Raw genomic sequence first — 18,596 nt, 5'->3', positions numbered from 1 at the left:
AAGTTTCCTTGTAGGTATTTTTCATCTTTTCTCAACTAGATTATAAGCTTTTTGAAAACAGAGAGTCTACCTGTTCTACTTTTGTATTTGTGCTTTGCAGTTTTGGGGCAGATATAGTAAACATTGATTATTAAATAAGAAACTCAATTAGTGCGTTAATACGGTAGAGACATATATTCCAAGTTGGCTTTAACTTTTGAAATGTTTCTTTCACCTGCTAATTTATTAAATTCAATTGAAATCAGTAGGTTGGCCTTCACTTTTATTCCATAAATTTGGCCATTTTGGTAAATTTATCTTCTATTGGAAAATCGTTGCTTCCTAGATTTAGAAGTTTCTTAAAATGTTTGTAATTTGAATGTGATTCCAAGAAACTAGTCAAAATGTGAATCTGTGTTTCTGGAAACAGCCAACCAGTGATTTTCACCTCCTTGTTTGTTTGCCAGATAAAAGCATTTGAAAGTCAACATAGACTTCCTTTTAAGATGTTGGAAGAGTGATCTCTTGAGTATTTGAATTCAGATGAGAAAACATTCAGTAATGTGATTATAACTACAACACTTCACGCTTCAAGAAGGACTCTTAGATCTGAAGGTCTAGAAGACAACTGAAAGGCTGTTATGTAAGATAAATCAAAAAAGATCTTCATTTTCAATTTGGAGTAGCTGTGTACAAATAAGCTGTATGAAGAGTCTCTACTTTAGGCCGATTGTGGTGGCTCACGCTCATAATCCTGTTGCTTTGAGAGGCTGAAGTGGGAGGCTAGGAGTTCAAAAACAGCCTGGGCAACATATCGAGAACCTGTCTCTACAAAAAAAAAAAAAAAATTAGCCAGGTATGGTGGTACATGCCTGTAGTCCTAGCTACTCAGGAGGCTGAGGCAAGAGGATCCCTTGAGCTCAGGAGTTCAAGGTTACAGTGAACTGTGATTGCACCACTGTACTCCACCCTGGGCGACAGAGCAAGACCTTGTCTCTAAAAATAATTAAAAAATTAAAAAGAGTCTCTGCTTCAAGCTTGAGGACTATTTTGTAGGTTTGGTGGTTTGGAATAAAAACAAAAGGGAGTTTCTTGTGTAGTGGTGCCAAAATCAAGGTGATATTACAAAGTTGCTTTTGAATATTTTCATTTTCTGTTTTGAATTTGCAGTCATGGAAAGCTAACAGCGCTACTTGCCTGCTGTTAATGTGTCCTGAGCCACTATCAGAAACAGAGTCCTAGGCTGGAAAGACCCAAAGAGCAGATGAATAAGGGATTTTATATATATCATAATCAGAGACTACTTGGATGAAAAGTTAGCTGCAAGCAGTGTTGTGTATGTGCTGTTTTTAAGAAAATGTTCAAGAATTGGTCTATAATATACTGCTAGTAAAGATGATCTTTCAGTTGTCTTTGGAGAAGTAGGCATCTTCAAAATACTCTCAAGTATGATTGGAGTGAAAATAATAACTTCATTCTTTATTTCCAAGCAAGTTAAACCATTATCAAGAGATAAATAACTTGTTTCTTAATTTAATTTTAAGCACTTTTAAATTTTGTTTTCCATCATTTCTTATGTTATGTGGTACCTTCTGCTTGGTTTCTTTCTACTCCTGTGCTTAAATAATACTTTGGAGTTTCTTTTCTTGCTTTTTTTTTTTTTTTTTTTTTTTTTTGGAGACCGAGTCTTGCTGTGTTGCCCAGGCTGGAGTGCAGTGGTGCAATCTCGGCTCACTGCAACCTCCACCTCCCGAGTTCAAGCGATTCTCCTGCCTCAGCCTCCTGAGTAGCTGGGATTACAGGTGCATGCCATAGCGCCTGGCTAATTTTTGTATTTTTAGTAGAGACAGCGTTTCACCATGTTGGTCAGGCTGGTCTTGAACTCCTGACCTCGTGATCCGCCCGCCTCAGCCTCCCAAAGTGCTGGGATTACAGGCGTGAGCCACCGTGCCCAGCCTGGAGTTTCATTTCTTTTTTGACATTTTGTTGTTATGGGATCCCTTTTAAAAATCTTTGCAGGGTATTGAATATTTTCTGTATTTTCCCGCATTTTTTTAAATTAAAAAAAAAATCTTTTTAAGAGGTTTTTTAATTCCTTTCTTCAAAACCAGAAGACAAAAAAGACTGCCTCGTTGCCCTTTTGTCCTTGTTAACCTATTGAGTACGCAAGTCAGGGGTAAGAAATCCATCTTTTTTTGTGAATCAAAGCACCATTGATTCGCACACAAAAATCAGTCAAGAGCTACCTGTAGCTTAAATTAGTGAGTTTATTGTATGACATGTATTATAGTTGGAAAAGAAGGGAAATGAGAGGAATAGGAAAGATAAAGTAATTCAGGCTTAGGCTAGCTTCAAAGTGTGTGTTTTTTGTTTTGTCGGTTTTTTGCTGTTTTTATCTAAGTTTTTAGTGGTGAGATACCTTCATGACAAGAGACTGTTACTTTTATTTTTGCCAAGTCAGAAACATAATTTGAAAGATAACAGCTGTATTATTCCTAATCTTAAGTGTGATTCTTGGAAACTGTTTGTTTCATTGTTCTGAGTCCCTCCCTGCTCCCTTTCTTCCCCAAATAAAATTCAGTTTTCTGATCCAGCTTGGTTTTATTTGGAACCAAACGAAACAATGGCAACATTTTTTTAAAATCTATGAAATATATTATTATTATTATTATTATTATTATTATTATTTTGAGATGGAGTCTCGCTCTGTTGCCCAGGCTGGAGTGCGATGGTGTGATCTTGACTCACTGCAGCCTCTGCCCCCCAGGTTCAAGTGATTCTCCTGCCTCAGCCTCCCAAGTATCTGGGATTACAGGCGAGCACCACCACACCTGGCTAACTTTTGTGTTTTTAGTAGAAATAAGGTTTCACCATGTTGGCTAGGCTGGTCTTGAACTTCTGACCTCAAGTGATCTGCCTGCCTCAGCCTCCCAAAGTGCTGGGATTACAGGCCTGAGCCACTGCACCCGGCTCTACAAAATATTTTTTATGAATAAAGCCAGAATTTACTAAGAATGAATATATCTGATTTTAAGTTTATAGTAGAGTTTAAAATGTAGGACCTATATTTTCGAGATAAGTTTGCAGATTGGATTTAGTAACCTGATCGTCTCTTCGTGATTGTATGCCTTTTTCCAAGGGCTGTAAATAGGTATACCTTGGGCCTTGTCTGAGAAGCATAACCTTCTTGAACCTAAAGGACCCTTCAGACGAGAGCTTAGTAAAATAAGTTTAGAATGAGATTCTATTCTACCTTCATAACAGAGCATGTATCTTCTAGCAACACATTCTAATATCATTGTCAGAAATAATTTCTTATATCTAAGTATCTTTTTATTCTCTTTGTTGTTCCCTTCTAACTCAAATGGTGGAATAATCAATCTGCTTTCTTATTGGGGTATGTATTTTTAAATAAACTTTAATGAAGCTTGTCTGAGTTTATTTAGATCATTGGGAGGTGGTATTTTATATCTTCCAAAGATCACACTCATTTTCCTAGAGTGTACCAGGTGACTAGAAGCTTAAGAGCATCATAGCATCTGTCTTGATGATAGATTTTGGAAGAGTTCAGAAGACAATCTATTCTTTATCAGATTGAATTTTCAAGCTTTGATTCTTTTCTTGAAGTTACTTCTACATATTAATCAGTGAGGAAAATTTCTTAACAAAGCTTATTATGTAGCATGAAGTAGAAGATTCAAGATCTTGCCTGCCTTTCTCTGTGTTACCACAAGTGTGTGTTTATCTACAGTACTTGGCACACACACACACAGTGTCTTATTGTGTGTTCTTTAGTTTTATTTAGGAAGCACTGGCATATTTAACTGTACTAGTGTCTACTGTGTATAGTAAATGAAACTTCTTTGGAGACTGAGTCTTTTAATTATACTCCTTGCTTTGAAGAGAAGGAGATAATTTTTCATTAAAATTAGAAAGTTAAACGGATATTAAGTTGATGCTGAATTGCAATGCCAGATTCTAGAGTCTATGTCACCTCCATTTTCAGTCTAGCAGCCGTTAGTAAAAGACACTCGGAATCCATTTTCCCCCATCCATACTATTAATATTAAATAAGACTGACAGCAAGGATTTAGTGATTAGAAATACTATGTACTTTGTTCCACTGCCTTTCAACAAGAATCAGCATGTAAAGTTGAAACTTCCTGACCAGAATTTGGAAGACTATGATGTAATTCCCTGGGCCTTGATTCCAGAAGAAGGAGCTCTCTGAATATGGGTTTACTAGTTGGTGGTGAATTCATGAGTCGCCAACTATTAGGCCTCTATGTCCAGATATTATCCTAATTTATGGAGTAAGGTCCCTGAGTTCTCCTCTTTCCTTCCACAGGGCAAGCAGGAGGACTTCAAGACGACAGTTCTGGAGGGTATGGAGACGGCCAAGCATCAGGTGAGGGTGGCATTAGATGCTTGCCACTTAGTAGCAAGAGCCGCCAAGTAGGAATTGATGCTTGCAAGTGTTTTTGGCTGTGGTATCCACATTTTAGCCAGAAGCGCAGGTGAAATTTAACCCACAGGGCATAACAGTATAGTAGGAGAGAGTGTAGCGAGAACAAAGGCAAGCAAAACCTTTTGAAGTCCTCAGGCCGATCTCAGCCCTCCACTCTTTGTGTTTTCGAGGAGATGGCGGGTACTTTTCTCCCCAGCAGCCTTTCTATTAATAGTAAACATGATATAGAACATAGACTTAGGAATCATGGGACCCTTAAAGAGAAATACAGCAGTATACACAGAGAGGAAAAGTCACAGGCTCAAAAGTCTAAAAACAAAAACAAACAGGACTGAGAGGCATTCTAGGACTAGTCAGAGGAACTATGTGGGCAAGTGACATCTTTTTAAAAATGGTTGTTACAGGGTATTGGGTACCTTTTTTCAGTTAACATTACGTAGTTAATCATTCTTCAGTTTAAACATTTTGTTTCTCATGTGAAAAATGTCTTTTGAAAAGTCTGAAATACTTTTTTCTGTTCAGACCAAACAGTATGAGATTTTTACTTCTAGGAAAAAGTAAAGAATTTATAGGGGCCACCATCTGGAACAGTTAAAATTTATCCCAGCAATCCAAAATAACGTATCTGGATTTCATCCTTTGTCTCTTGAAGGATGTTTTTGTTCCATTTACTCAAAGCTGGTTCATAGATACGTTTTGATAGAATTGGAACAGGCACTACTTCACTTTCGGAGGTTGTCACTTTTCAACTGTCTTAAGTCTACTTTAAAATTATTTGTCTTGCAGTTTGCGTATAACAGGTCCTGGGACTGTTTCTATTTCACTCTCTTGAATTAAAGGTAGTTCATTGTTGATACAGCAATTAGTAATAAGGGGATCCAGAATGTTAGGAGCAGACTTTTAAAAATGCTGTCCCAAGGATTGCAGGTTGATAATCAGTACATGGTTATCTTAGCAGAATTAAACCCTGTTCAGAGTCTAGATCTGTGGCATATAAACCTTGAAGAATGCTTTTCATCAAATGACGCACAATTAGATTTTCCATGGAACTGTTGAAGATCAGGGATGGCCTTTAGAGTTTTAATCTTGAAGAAAGAAGTTGAGTTTTCTTGTTTTTTGTTTCTGTTTTTTTGTGTGTGACTATTTGCTCTTTTGCATAAGTAAACAATATCATATATTGCTGAAAGTGAAAGCAGACTTTCATATAAAACAGTGTGCTGCTGATTACTGTTAGTAGAACATGAATTTTAAGTGTTTCCAGGAATGATGGTGACTGTTGTAAACCCTTCAAGATCTCTCTTCCGATCTTTGTCACGTTCAGAAGCATGCATTTGTGAAATGATCAATCAGGGTTAGAAATGTGCTTGTAAGAGATCAACATTCTTCTCTTAATGAAGCCAGATGACCCTCATGGGTATCTTGGTGCCAGGATCATATCTTGACTTCTTAAAACCCACCTCAAGTTGGTGTACACATCCTAAATCTTAGAGCTAGAAGAGAACTTGAGGTCATCTTGTCTAACTTCCTGCCTTCAAACAGTATTTTATCTCCCTTATTTTATGGATTAGGATCTGAAACCCAAAGAAGTTAAATAGATTGACCAGCAATACACCAGCAGTTCTGGAGAAGGAGAACCCAGGGATCTTGCTTCTTAGTGCAAAGACTATTCCTTACACCCTTAGAATCCTTTAAAATAGTGTTTACCCTAGAAATTAAAAAATCTGAAGTATAGGAGGTTGTACAATTCTCTTTTTGTTTTCTCTCCTCCCCCTATTCCTTATTCCTTTTATTTTAAAACATTCTAGGACTTGATATGATACATCTCTAGTTTTCTCATTTTAAGTAAAGTCTTTAATATGTAGATCACCTCAGGCTTTTGTTTTCACGCTAGAAATCTAGTTATAGTTATCTACTTGATATAAAAAATTAAAGGCAAGCAACTCTCATGGAGGCCTTCTTTTCTTTGTTAATTTTTATATCTCTATTACCTTACTGCAGTCAAGATGCTACCTGTATCTTACACGAATCAAGAGGAAGTGATTTAATGGAATAGAGGACCTGTCATCTCACCTGCCTCTCCCGCTTTTTCTACTTCTAATTAACCTACTTCAAAAGGTCTAAATTATTCCTTCAAATATTTAACTACATTTACTATGTATTCAGAAAAAGTATAAGCCAGTCAGACCATTAGCAAGGGCAGTTCTGCTTTAGAGTGACTGCATTCTGAAAGGTGATGCTGGAATTTCCTGTATAAAGGTGGTGAGCAGGAAGGAACTGAACAGAAAGTAAGACTGGTATTTAGGCAACTTGGAGCTTTTTAATAATTTTTGAATGTTTCAAAGACAACGTTTTGGAAACATTCTAAATTTTCAGAATACCAGATTCCATTACTTAATGGAAAACGCAAACACCAGAGTACAAAACTATCAGAGCCAAGTGTAAATTACTTCTGAATTAATGTGTACTGTTGGTACTTTTAGGATGTTATTAAAATCATTTGTATTCTAAAAGATTTTTCCTCTGAAAGAGATAGGTACTCATGAGTTAGATTATCCAAAATGGTGTCTATTACTTCATTTTGTTACTATCCTATAAGAAGGATGTTTTGATTTAGCTTCTCAACAGTTTAGGTTACAAATTAACATACATTTTTTTTTTTTCTTTAAGAAAAGGTTAGCTTTTTATCTTGCAGGCTTTTCACCCTGGTTTTGATAATGGTCTTCATTCCTTAAAATAAGTATCCCTAAACACCAAAGGGAAGGAAATAATTATTGAGAGTTTTTAGAGACCATTTTTCATTTTTAAAAATGATATCAGAGTATTGAGAATAGCTAGTTTTCTTAGATGCTGTTTAGAAGATAGAGATGGAGAAGAATATTATTCCAAGCATACATTAATGTCACCACATTTAGTTTCTTTAAATGCCTTTGTTTAAACTTCTGATGTTTGATTTAAAAATACTTTGAAACTGCTGGATGACATATAAGTAACATTTCTTAATCATTACATATTCTCAAAAATTCCCCAAATTAGCCAACTACATTAGAGTGATTTTTGATAAGAACATCTGAGGCCAGGTGCATTGGCTCATTCCTGTAATCCTAGCACTTTGGGAGGCCGAGATGGTGTATTGCTTGAGCTCAAGAGTTTGAGACCAGCCTGGGCAACATGGTGAAACCCCATCTCTACAAAATATAAAAAAATTAGACATAGTGGCTTGTACCTGTAGTCCCAGCTACTTGGGAGGCTGAGGCAGCCCAGCTACTTGGGAGGCTGAGGCAGCCCAGCTACTTGAGCTCAGGAGGTGAAGGTTGCAGTGTGAGATTGTGCCCCTGCACTTCAGGAGCCTGGACAACAGAGGGAGACCCTGTCCTTCCCCCTGCCAAAAAAAAAAGAACATCTGTAGTGAGAAGCCAAATGTACTATAAAATTTGGTATTTTATCCTACATGATTTTTCTGTCATTGAAAAATAGTATTTTGCAGTAGGATGTTCAGTGACTACTTATTAAATGTATAGAAGATAATATAGCTAAGGAAGAAAACTACCATTTTTGGCAGGGAGAAGTGGAATTTAATAGAGATCATTGATTTTCATGTTAATAGTATATACTTATGAATTATACCAAGAATTGACCTATTTAGAGATACTTGGTTCAAATACTCAGGATTAATGTGTAGATAAGTTCTTTATAATGTGAGTTATTTTTAGTCTTGGTGGTTTTGTTTTGTTTTCAGTTTTTATTTATTTTGATTTGGGAATGGGAGCTGGGGACATCAAAGCCATATAGTTTAGAAAATTTCACATTACTGAAATAAACTGTATCCACAATAGTAAGCATTTCTTCTTTTCTTGCTGTAATTTCATGCTCCACCTACAATATGGCTTTTACTATTTTTTTATTTTTATTTTTTTTGCCCAAGGAATAAATTGTCCTGACAGTCTTTAATTTTAGGTATGGATTAGTTAAATGTAAGGATTGTTGATTTGATTTAGTAACGTGAGACACAATGTTTATGCCCTCATTATCTACAGTAGATGGATAGCTTTTTCTCCTTGTCTCTAAGAATAGTATTTCTTAATGTGTGGCCCATGATTAGCATTAGGCGTTTTTGCTTGACCACTTGTTAAACATGATTTTTTTCTAGGTAGTGTTTGCCATTTGAATGTCTTTGTGGAAACAGACTCCTTAATAGCTTAGCTATAATTTTCTAAGTTAACATCTTTACCTGCCTTGTTTTTTTAATTCTCCTAATCTTACTAATACCTTAGCATTAGTTTTGCTTCCATTATCAGTGCTTCCAACTTCTTGTTTTATGTGCTTTAAAATGATTATATATGGGCTGAGCATGGTGGCTCACTCCTGTAATCCCAGCACTTTGGGAGGCTGAGGTGGGTGGATCACTTGAGGCCAGGAGTTCCAGACTAGCCTAGCCAACATGGGGAAACCTTGTCTCTACAAAGAATACAAAAAACATTAGCCAGGCATGGTGGTGCATGCCTGTAGTCCTAGCTACTTGGGAGGCTGAGGCAGGAGAATCGCCTGAACCCAGAAGGCAGAGGTTGCAGTGAGCCGAGATCGCGCTACTGCACTCCAGCCTGGGCGACAGAGTGAGACTCCCTCTCAAAAAAAAAAAAAAAATTATATATGGATATCTGGTGCCTATTTTGTTACTTATATGTAATTACTTAAATGGTATGGAATTTTGAAACTCTTTAAATCGAATCTTGATAGTTTTTATAAGCTGATGGATAAGTACATCTATAAGATGATATTAGAAATACATTTGCATTTATTGTGCTTGTGTTTTTAAGATCACCTTATAAAGGTGTACTTATCCACCAATTTATAAAACTATCAAGACAATACCCAATTAATTGAAGAGTTTGAAAATAACATATTTTTTGGGAGGTTGAGGCAGGTGGATCACCTGAGGTCAGGAGTTCGAGACAAGCCTGGCCAACATGGTGAAACCCCGTCTCTACTAAAAATACAAAAAATTAGCCAGGCATGGGAGCGGGTGCCTGTAATCCCAGCTACTCGGGAGGCTGAGGCAGGAGAATCGCTTGAACCCAGGAGGTAGAGGTTGCAGTGAGCCGAGATCGCACCACTACACTCCAGCCTGGGCAATAAGAGCGAAACTTCGTCTCAAAAAAAAAAAAAAGAAAAGAACATATTTTACTTGCAGTGTATAGTGTATGTATACACTATATGTATATGTGTTATAGATTATACATAGTAATATTTGTAGTATATAGTAAAGCATTTCTAATGTTTCTGCCAGAAAATGTAAATTCCTTGCATTCTTCTGTCTTATTGTTGTCTGCTTAATTTCTCTCACTGCTTGCCAGCGTTGAATTATGATTACTAATGGATGATACTGTTGATGGGATTGTGATTTTCTGCTGTTGATTATTAAAGTCATCTTTCTGTTTCATGCTGTAATCCTAAAAGAAGGCATGTGATTGTGTTTTTCGCTCCACAGCTTCTTTTGCTTTCCTGTTAGTGCATTTTCCTTTATTCTGGTTCTTTAGTTTTAAATTTTATTGTACACCTGTCAGTAGTGCTAATTTTAATTAGATCATCTAATATGATAAAGTTATTTTATGGACAAAGAAACTATTTTAAATGCTTTGTCTTATAAGGTAGTTGTTTCACTCAGTAAAGTATAAACTTTGGAATGTTAAGCTCAAACAAGTGGCTAATATCTAAGGAAGTTTCAGCTTTTGAGACAATTGAAAATTTTTTAAAAAGATCAGTCTGTGAGTGAGGCAAAGGAATTTAAGCGTCATCACTACCCGTTTTGTATTCACTTGCACTTTTCCTAGATGTCCTTTGCTTTCTTCGTTAGGTGTGGAGGGCGCAGCTTTCCAGAGCCGACTTCCTCATGACCGGATGACTTCTCAAGAAGCAGCCTGTTTTCCAGATATTATCAGTGGACCACAACAGACCCAGAAGGTTTTTCTTTTCATTAGAAACCGCACAGTAAGTTTCCATTTCAGCTTTTTCACCTGGATTATAAAAAGTATATATGGCTTTGATAGAGAATATGGGAAAAATAAAAAGAGAAGAAAGAATTCTAAAATTATCTATAATACTATTATTACCCAGAGATAAACTTTGTTAATAGTTATTTTTCATTTGGGTATTTAAAAAATGTATATATAATTTTTGTTTTCATAAAATTGAGATCCTTCTTGGATACATTCTTTTGGATCCCTTTTATACTTCACAACCTCGTAAATACACATTAAGAATATTTATTTAGGCTGGGCGTGGTGGCTCACACCTGTAATCCCAGCACTTAGGGAGGCCAAGGCAGGCGGATCACCTGAGGTTAAGGGTTCGAGACCACCCTGGCCAACATGGCAAAACCCTTTCTCTACTAAAAATACAAAAATTATCTGGGCATGGTGGCAGGCACATGTAGTCCCAGCTACTCAAGAGGCTGAAGCAGGAGAATCGCTTGAACCTAGGAGGTGGAGATTGCAGTGAGCCGAGATCGTGCCACCACACTCCATCCAGCCTGGGCAACAGAGTAGAGTCCATTTCAAAAAAAAAAAAAAAAAAAAAACCTTTATTTAAGCATTAAAAAATAATAATAATAATCACTTTGTCCTTCCCTTTCAAGAGAAATCTTTACCCTGTTCTGCTCATCTTGTTCAGCCTCTTCCTCTGGCTGAATGATTTAACTTCAGTGTCTGCATAATATTTTGTCTGACAATTGGGTTATAATTTGACTGCTGGACATTTGTTGCCGATTTTGCTTTATTATAATTAACTCTGGACAGTCATATGCATTCTTCACTCTACCTATTATTTCCTTATGATAGAATTCTAGAAGGAAAACTACGTTGTCAAAGGGTTATGAACACTTTTAAACGTTTTGGACATATTAAAACAATGATAATCTATGCTCCTATAATTGGCCAAAACCATCTCAGTTCTTTTTCATTTCTTGGATTACTGACTGCTTTTCACATTAGTCATTTGTATTTCTTCTGTAAATTTTTCTTTCATATCTTTTATTCATCAGGAATTCTTATTTAGCCATAGAGTAAGTAGATGAGGGAAAGGTGGTATTCAGAACATACTCATGTTACTCTAGGGTGGTACAACGCAGAAGAAATTAACCTTGTGATTCAGCTAACTTGAATATGAATATAGCTCAGAGATGTCATTGATATGTCTGCTTTTTAGCCACCACCAGCTTCTTTGTTTTGGCTATTAGATTGCAAAACCACTGCTTAATTTCGATTGTTAAAGCAATTGATAGGTTATCCTGGGTTTTTGTAAAACAGAAAAGAACAGTGAAGAAAAGATGGTGAGTTTTTAAAAAAGTGAACAGAAAATTCTTAGTGTGTAGTCTAAGGCTGATTTGTCTTATAATTGAATCAGTTTCTGTGTATAGCATATCAACATTTGCTCTAAGTGGATTTTTTTTAAGACAAAATTGTCATTTTTTTGTTTGTTTGTTTGTTTGTTTGTTTTATCTGAAGAGAGTTTTCACTTTTTACTTAGATTTGAGCGATGGATTTACAGGGATCTCTGTCTTCTCTGATTCACCAAAAATCCAGATTTGGGGAAGGGTTTCCCGATGTTAGATTTGTGGTCTCTGGCTGTGAAACAGAATGTAAATCAACCTCTACTGCAAGAATTTTATCAGTTCTCTAGTCTTAAACTATAATACTGTAAAACTGCAACTTTAGGATTATTGAACTAGACTGTGACCTAAGTGTTATTTTGTAGGAGGAGGAGGAGGAAGACTTGTGTTGGGAGTGAGGAACTTGGGCCCAGTGTGTACTTGAGGAAATCCATTTACCTTACAGTGGCCACAGAGTAGAGTATCTGTGTGGATTTGGTCATAATCCCTTAGTAATTTGGTTTATTTACATATAGCCAAATTAATTTCTTCTTGGTTGAAAGTTGTCTTATAGAGCAGTCTTTATTAATTTTTAGCTAAGACTTAAATATAGTAGTGTTTAGTTTGTCATGCATTTTGCAAGTATATACTCACTTTGAAGAGAATTCATTTTAGAGCCCATTGATTGTGCCATAATGTTTTTTTATGTCTCATCTGTTTTTTCAGCAGTATTTGAAATAATTGACTGCTCCTTTCTTCTGAAACACAGTACTTCCTTGGATTTGATAACTCAGTATCTGGTTTTTCTCCTGCCTCCCTGGGTGTCTTCTCTGATTGCTTTGTAAGATGATCCTTAACAATTGGCCATTATGTGGACTATTTGGAGTTCCTTCTCCTCTCGCCCTATTTTTTCCTCTAGGAACCCTTTTCAATGCATTTGACTTCAGTTATTACCCATAAGCAGATGACTCCAGACCTTCTCTCTCTTCTGAGCTCCAGACCCTATATCCATCTATTTTATATTTCTTCTTGTTATCTTGGAGCTAAACTCATTATCTTATTTCTTCTTTCAGTGATTCCATTCAGTGTCTGGCGTACCAACTCGCTTAGTTGTACCAAAATGGAGACGTTGTCCTTGACACCTTTCTCCCCAGCCTTGACATATCTAGTTGATCATTAGATTTTTGTGGATTTTATCCACTTAGTATCTCTGGAGTCATATAACCCAGGTTTGAATGCTAGTTGCTCCCTGCTAGCTCTATGGATTTGGCAAGTTACTAGGTGGTTTTCTCTTTTAGGCTAAATAACCCCAGCTTCTTCAGTAATTTACTTATTTGATATGGTTTTGTGTTCATCAGTTTCGTTTTCAGGAGTATAACGTCACAGTTTTAATTAAAGGAAAGCCCATGTTTGGGGCCTTAAAGTTAAAAGGATGATTTTATTTATTTTTATTTTTATTTTTTGAGATAAGCTCTTGCTCTGTTGCCCAGGCTGTAGTACAGTGGTACGATCATGGCTCACTGCAGCCTCGACGTCCCAGGCTCAAGCAGTCCTTCTGCCTTAGCCTCCTAAGTAGCTGGGACTACAGGCATGTGCCACCATACCCAGCCAGTTTTTATATTTTTAGTTGAGATGGGGTCTCACTATATTGCCTAAGCTGGTCTCAAACTCCTGGGCTCAAGTGATCCTTCCACCTCAGCCTCCCAAACTGCTGGGATTATAGGTGTGAGCCACTGCAGCCAGCTGAAAGATGATTTTAAAGATGGTCAAATAACATATGTCTATTTGTATGTAATACAATTTATGTCATTTAAATGCAGCTGCAGTTGTGGTTGGATAATCCAAAGATTCAGCTGACATTTGAGGCTACTCTCCAACAATTAGAAGCACCTTATAACAGTAAGTAGTGTGTTCAATAGGACTAATTTTGTACTGGATTGTGAAAATTGATACGTTCTTCTAGGAGCCTCATGGTTCCTTGATAATTAATTTTTTCATTCATATTTCCATGTTATTTCACCTTGTGCTGTGCAAAAATAAGTCTTATAGAAAACCTGTTTTCTATGTTTTTATTCGTCTTCTGGTCTTTAAATTGTGTTAACAGATGAGTTCAAGAGATTGCTAAGTACTCTTCCTAGACCTGTTGTCCAGCTTTGATCCATGGAATACTTTGGCGCTTCATGGCTCACTATCTGGTTTTCTTATTTCAGACTTGGCACCAACAATGTCTTGTGATGTTTTTGCCAAAGTAAATGAGTGTTATAACTACTTTGTGAAGGTTTGGTTTTATTCTCATTCCATTTGTGGTGGAATGAAATTCTTAAAAATTTTAAATTAGACAGACACAGTGATGTGCACCTATAGTCCCAGCTACTCAGGAGGCTAAGGTGGGAGGATTTCTTGAGCCTAGGAGTTTGAGTTCAGCCTGGGCAACATAGTGAGACCCCTATCTCTCAAAAAAATTAAAAATTAAATCAATACAATTCCAAATTATGTGTTACACATTTTGGCCTACTTCACAGACTAATAGTTCTAAGAATCACATTGATTGAGTGAGTGATTGACAGTGTCTCCCTCTGTTGCCCAGGCTGGAATGCAGTGGCGCATTCACAGCTTACCTCAGCCTTGATCTGCCAGGCACCATCATGCATGGCTAATTCTTTGTTTTTTTGTAGAGTCGGGGTCTTTACAGTGATTTATTTATTTTTTGAGATCTGATCTAGCCTGGGCTAGAGTGTACAGGTACAGTCATAGCTCCCTGTAGCTAGGAACTCCTGGGCTCAGGTGATCCTCCTTCCTCAGCCCCCCAAGTAACTAGGACTATGGGCATGCACCATCATACATGGCTAATTTTTTTGTTTTTTATGGAGACAGGGTCTTGCTGTGTTGCCCAGGCTGGTCTTGAACTCCTGGCCTCAAGTGATCCTATCACTTCAGTCTCCCAAAGCCACTAAGATTGTGTGCATCAGCCACCATGCCCAGCCTTAGAATTACTTTTTTAAAGGAGTCACATGACTTGAAGCTTAATGGAAAAGATGTTTTTAAGGACTTCATGATGGAGAAATGGAAGAGTTAGAAGAATACTGTTTAAACTGCTGAAAATAAAACCGTGTTTTTAATCCACTTATTCTGTAGGTGATACTGTGCTTGTCCACCGAGTTCACAGTTATTTAGAGCGTCATGGTCTTATCAACTTCGGCATCTATAAGAGGATAAAACCCCTACCAAGTAAGGACCTCCTACCTGGCTGATAAATTTTACATTTTTAAGTTATGGTTTCAGGACTGTATTTTATATCTATGATGACGTTAGGATTTTATTTTGATTCATAAGACTATATTTAAAAATATTTCCAAGTTTATCTTCTTATAAGTCAAGTTAAATATAATAAATAAATAATAAAAAATATAGTCTCTTAATAAATGTGCATTTCCCTTAATTTCTAGTTTGATAGCTACTTAGTAAAAGATACTGGATTTCCAATTTAAAAAAAAGAATAAAACAGTACAATTTGTTAAAAATGAGAGGAGTTCATTCTGAGGTTTTTCTCTCATTAACCCATTCTTTATGTTGTCAGTAGTTGCTTTTTTAATGCTTTAATCATTTTTTCAAAAGGAGGTACTAACTTAAGACTACAAGGTTAGAGGTTAAGGGAAATAGCTTATATGCAGAATGTGTCCTAATGTAATTATGAAGTAAATGAAGCAGATTATTAACAAATTCACTAAGAATCACAGATACTGAAACACATGCCTGAGGTAATGAGAAAATAAATCTTAAGATAGTGGATTTGATTTATAAATGTTCGACACTGAATTTGAATTCATAAGTTTCAGATATTTGTTACTTTATTTTCAGGTAGTTTCCATATTTTGAAAATAACTCTCTGTATTTTTTACTTTGTAAGATATTATGTTAAGAACCTAGAGGTTTTCATGAAATAAGACTGTAAGTACAAACTTTTATACCTACAACAAAATCTTTTTTTTCATTTTTTGCTTTTAGCTAAAAAGACAGGAAAGGTAATTATTATAGGCTCTGGGGTCTCAGGCTTGGCAGCAGCTCGACAGTTACAAAGTTTTGGAATGGATGTCACACTTTTGGAAGCCAGGGTAAGAATTTCATTTTGAGTTTAGAGGCTTGACCTATTGGAAATATGGTAAGCAAATTATCTGTTGCAAATTAAAGAATTATACAACTTGAACTAAGCTAAATTGATTTGTATAATACTCAGAGTATTTTGGATAGTGTTATTTATATTTTAAAAAAGCTTTTTTTTAATGAATGCTTTGAAAAGTACTCTGTGAGGAGGGTTTTAGAGTATTTCTTTTCCTGACTGATATTTTCAGATCATTATTTCTTGTAGTTAGCTCTCAAATTTGGGGCCTTCATGGACATATCCTTTGTTAGGAGGCAGTTATTTTTGGTGGTGGAACAGAGTGAATTCCCTATTTTTGATAAAGAAAAAAAGCTGCTTCTCAGGCAGGAACCATCTTTTAGAAGCCAAGATACTAGTTTTTTTCCTGTTAGTCCTAGAGAGAGAAATGGAAACAGGAGGAGCAATAAGGGATAATGGCACACAGTAGGAAAAAGAGCATCATATTAGGATGCTACTATTCAAGCTATTTTCATGAATAATTTTTGAAATCTAATGATCTTCTAATGGCTTTGAACTGCTAATTTTTTAAAAGCGTATGGGGAAATTGAAATTAAATATTTTCCTGATATACTATTATTAAAAATTTTATATATTTAGAAAACATCTTTGTGCACTTTGTACATTTTGTATTAAAAAATACAATAAGGAATAATAGGACCATTTTGATTCCTACCCATGAGGAGTTTGTAATCTAGTATGTAGGTTTTTGTTTTGTTTGCATTTTTGTTTGTTTGTTTGTTTGGAGTTCCAGAGTACTCTTACATTATTTATAATCATTAAATTATCGCTACAACTCAGCCATACTTGAAAATCCCTCGTCAGCAGTGATAAACCTGGGCCTATTTAGGGATAAAAGGTATTGTGAACAGGCTATGTTCAGTATGGACTCTGCCCCTGGGCATGGGGCTGCACTGGAGAACCATTTGTCAGAAAAATTATCCATCAGATTTTTCCCAGCTAACTTTGGGGATCAGGGTGTAAGAGTCAGATTACAGTGGTAGAAAGTTGGTGTTTAAATAGTGTTGGGATTTGTGAACAAATATTTTCTATGTGGGTGGCCCTCATTCATCCTGTACATTAAAAGGTATTATAGACAACTGGATAGAGTGGTACCTGTGACTAAATTTATCTTCCAACTGTCAAGACTGTTTTATATCACATCATTTAATTCTGTGTCGTTTAGTTATATGACATTTAATTATATGTCATTTGTTGCCTGCTTCTCCTTCAAATAGTCTTCAAGTTAAACTTCATTTGTTCTTTGTGCCCATAGCACTGTTGATTGCATTCCATGTAAACTCTACATCTTTATTTTTAAATTATAGAAGACAGAGCCATGGTATGGTACTATGCCAGGTTTGTGGTTAAAACAGAATTGATGATTTTGGCTACTTAATTTCTGAAACAGGATCGTGTGGGTGGACGAGTTGCCACATTTCGCAAAGGAAACTATGTAGCTGATCTTGGAGCCATGGTGGTAACAGGTCTTGGTAAGTAGCTATTGGTTTGTGCTATATAGTACATGGTCTGAGACTCATAAAAGAAATTTAAAGCCAGAGATGCTATTTTAAAATGTATTGGTTTAGAATAGTCATCTTCCGTTTAGTGAGAGGTATAGCAGTATGTGGAAAATGTAAATTGTACATATCTTTTGACCTAGAGTACCTTTGTCCAGTTCTAGGAAATTATTATATGAAGATAAGTAGATAATGTTGTGTTTGAAGCTTTTTTTTTTTTTTTTTTTTTTTTTTTTTTTTGTGAGACAGAGTCTCGCTCTGTCGCCCAGGCTGGAGTGCAGTGGCGTGATCTCCACTCACTGCAGTCTCCTCCCTCAGCCTCCCGAGTAGCTAAGACTACAGGCACACACCACCATACCCAGCTAATTTTTTGTATTTTAGTAGAGGCGAGGTTTCACTATGTTGGCCAGGATGGTCTCGATCTCCTGATCTCATGATTAACATGGCATTGTTTTTGTTTGTTTTGAGACATGGTCTCGCTCTTTTGCCGAGGCTGGATTGCAGTGGCATGATCTCAGCTCACTGCAACCTTTGCCTTCCATGCTCAAAGGATCCTCTCACCTCAGCCTCCCTAATAGCTTGGAGTACAGGCATGGGCCACCATGCTTGGTTAATTTTTAATTCTTTGTAGAGATGAGGTCTCACTATATTGCCAGGCTGATCTGAATTCCTGGGCTCAAGCAATGCTCCCAAAGTGCTGGGATTACAGCACTGGTCTCAAACTCCTGACCTCAGGTGATCCACCCACCTCGGCCTCCCAAAGTGCTAGGATTACCAGCATGAGCCACCATGTATGGCTTAAACTAGCTTTTGAACAAGCTTATAGGACAAGTACAAAGAACCCCACTAATTTATGCTTATAATTACAAATACGTTTCATGGCTTTAGAAATCTGAAGAGATAGGTTAGTAGCTTTATGAGCCACAACGCCCGGCCTTGTTTGTTTTTAATAGAAACAGGGTCTTGCTCTGTTGCCCAGGCTGATGTCGAACTCCTGGCCTCAAGAGATTCTTAGCCTTCCAGAAGGTTGAGGTTGTGGGCATTAGCCAGTTTGCCCATCCCTGGTATTGTTTTTCATAGCAGAACATTAGAAACCACAGATTAGAATAT

General features: G+C 36.6%; 1 protein-coding gene across 2 annotated transcripts in view; it reads left to right on the top strand.

Annotated features, from left to right (window-relative positions):
* Positions 1–18,596, top strand: part of KDM1A (lysine demethylase 1A) — a 63,986-nt gene that overhangs the window by 20,423 nt on the left and 24,967 nt on the right. The window contains exons 3-8 of one of the 2 annotated variants that reach the window (XM_008966574.4): positions 4,328–4,387; positions 10,299–10,432; positions 13,631–13,709; positions 14,946–15,038; positions 15,816–15,922; positions 17,378–17,459. In XM_008966574.4, coding sequence (XP_008964822.4) covers positions 4,328–4,387; positions 10,299–10,432; positions 13,631–13,709; positions 14,946–15,038; positions 15,816–15,922; positions 17,378–17,459 — 555 coding nt within the window. The remainder of the gene's footprint in view (positions 1–4,327; positions 4,388–10,298; positions 10,433–13,630; positions 13,710–14,945; positions 15,039–15,815; positions 15,923–17,377; positions 17,460–18,596) is intronic. The other variant, XM_003813972.6, reaches the window with a different exon arrangement.

The sequence above is a fragment of the Pan paniscus genome, chromosome 1, assembly GCF_029289425.2.
Source record: "Pan paniscus chromosome 1, NHGRI_mPanPan1-v2.0_pri, whole genome shotgun sequence".
In the NCBI taxonomy this organism is placed as follows: domain Eukaryota; kingdom Metazoa; phylum Chordata; class Mammalia; order Primates; family Hominidae; genus Pan; species Pan paniscus.
Note: the sequence above shows the minus strand (reverse complement) of the source record. Positions and strands in the feature narration are given on the sequence as shown.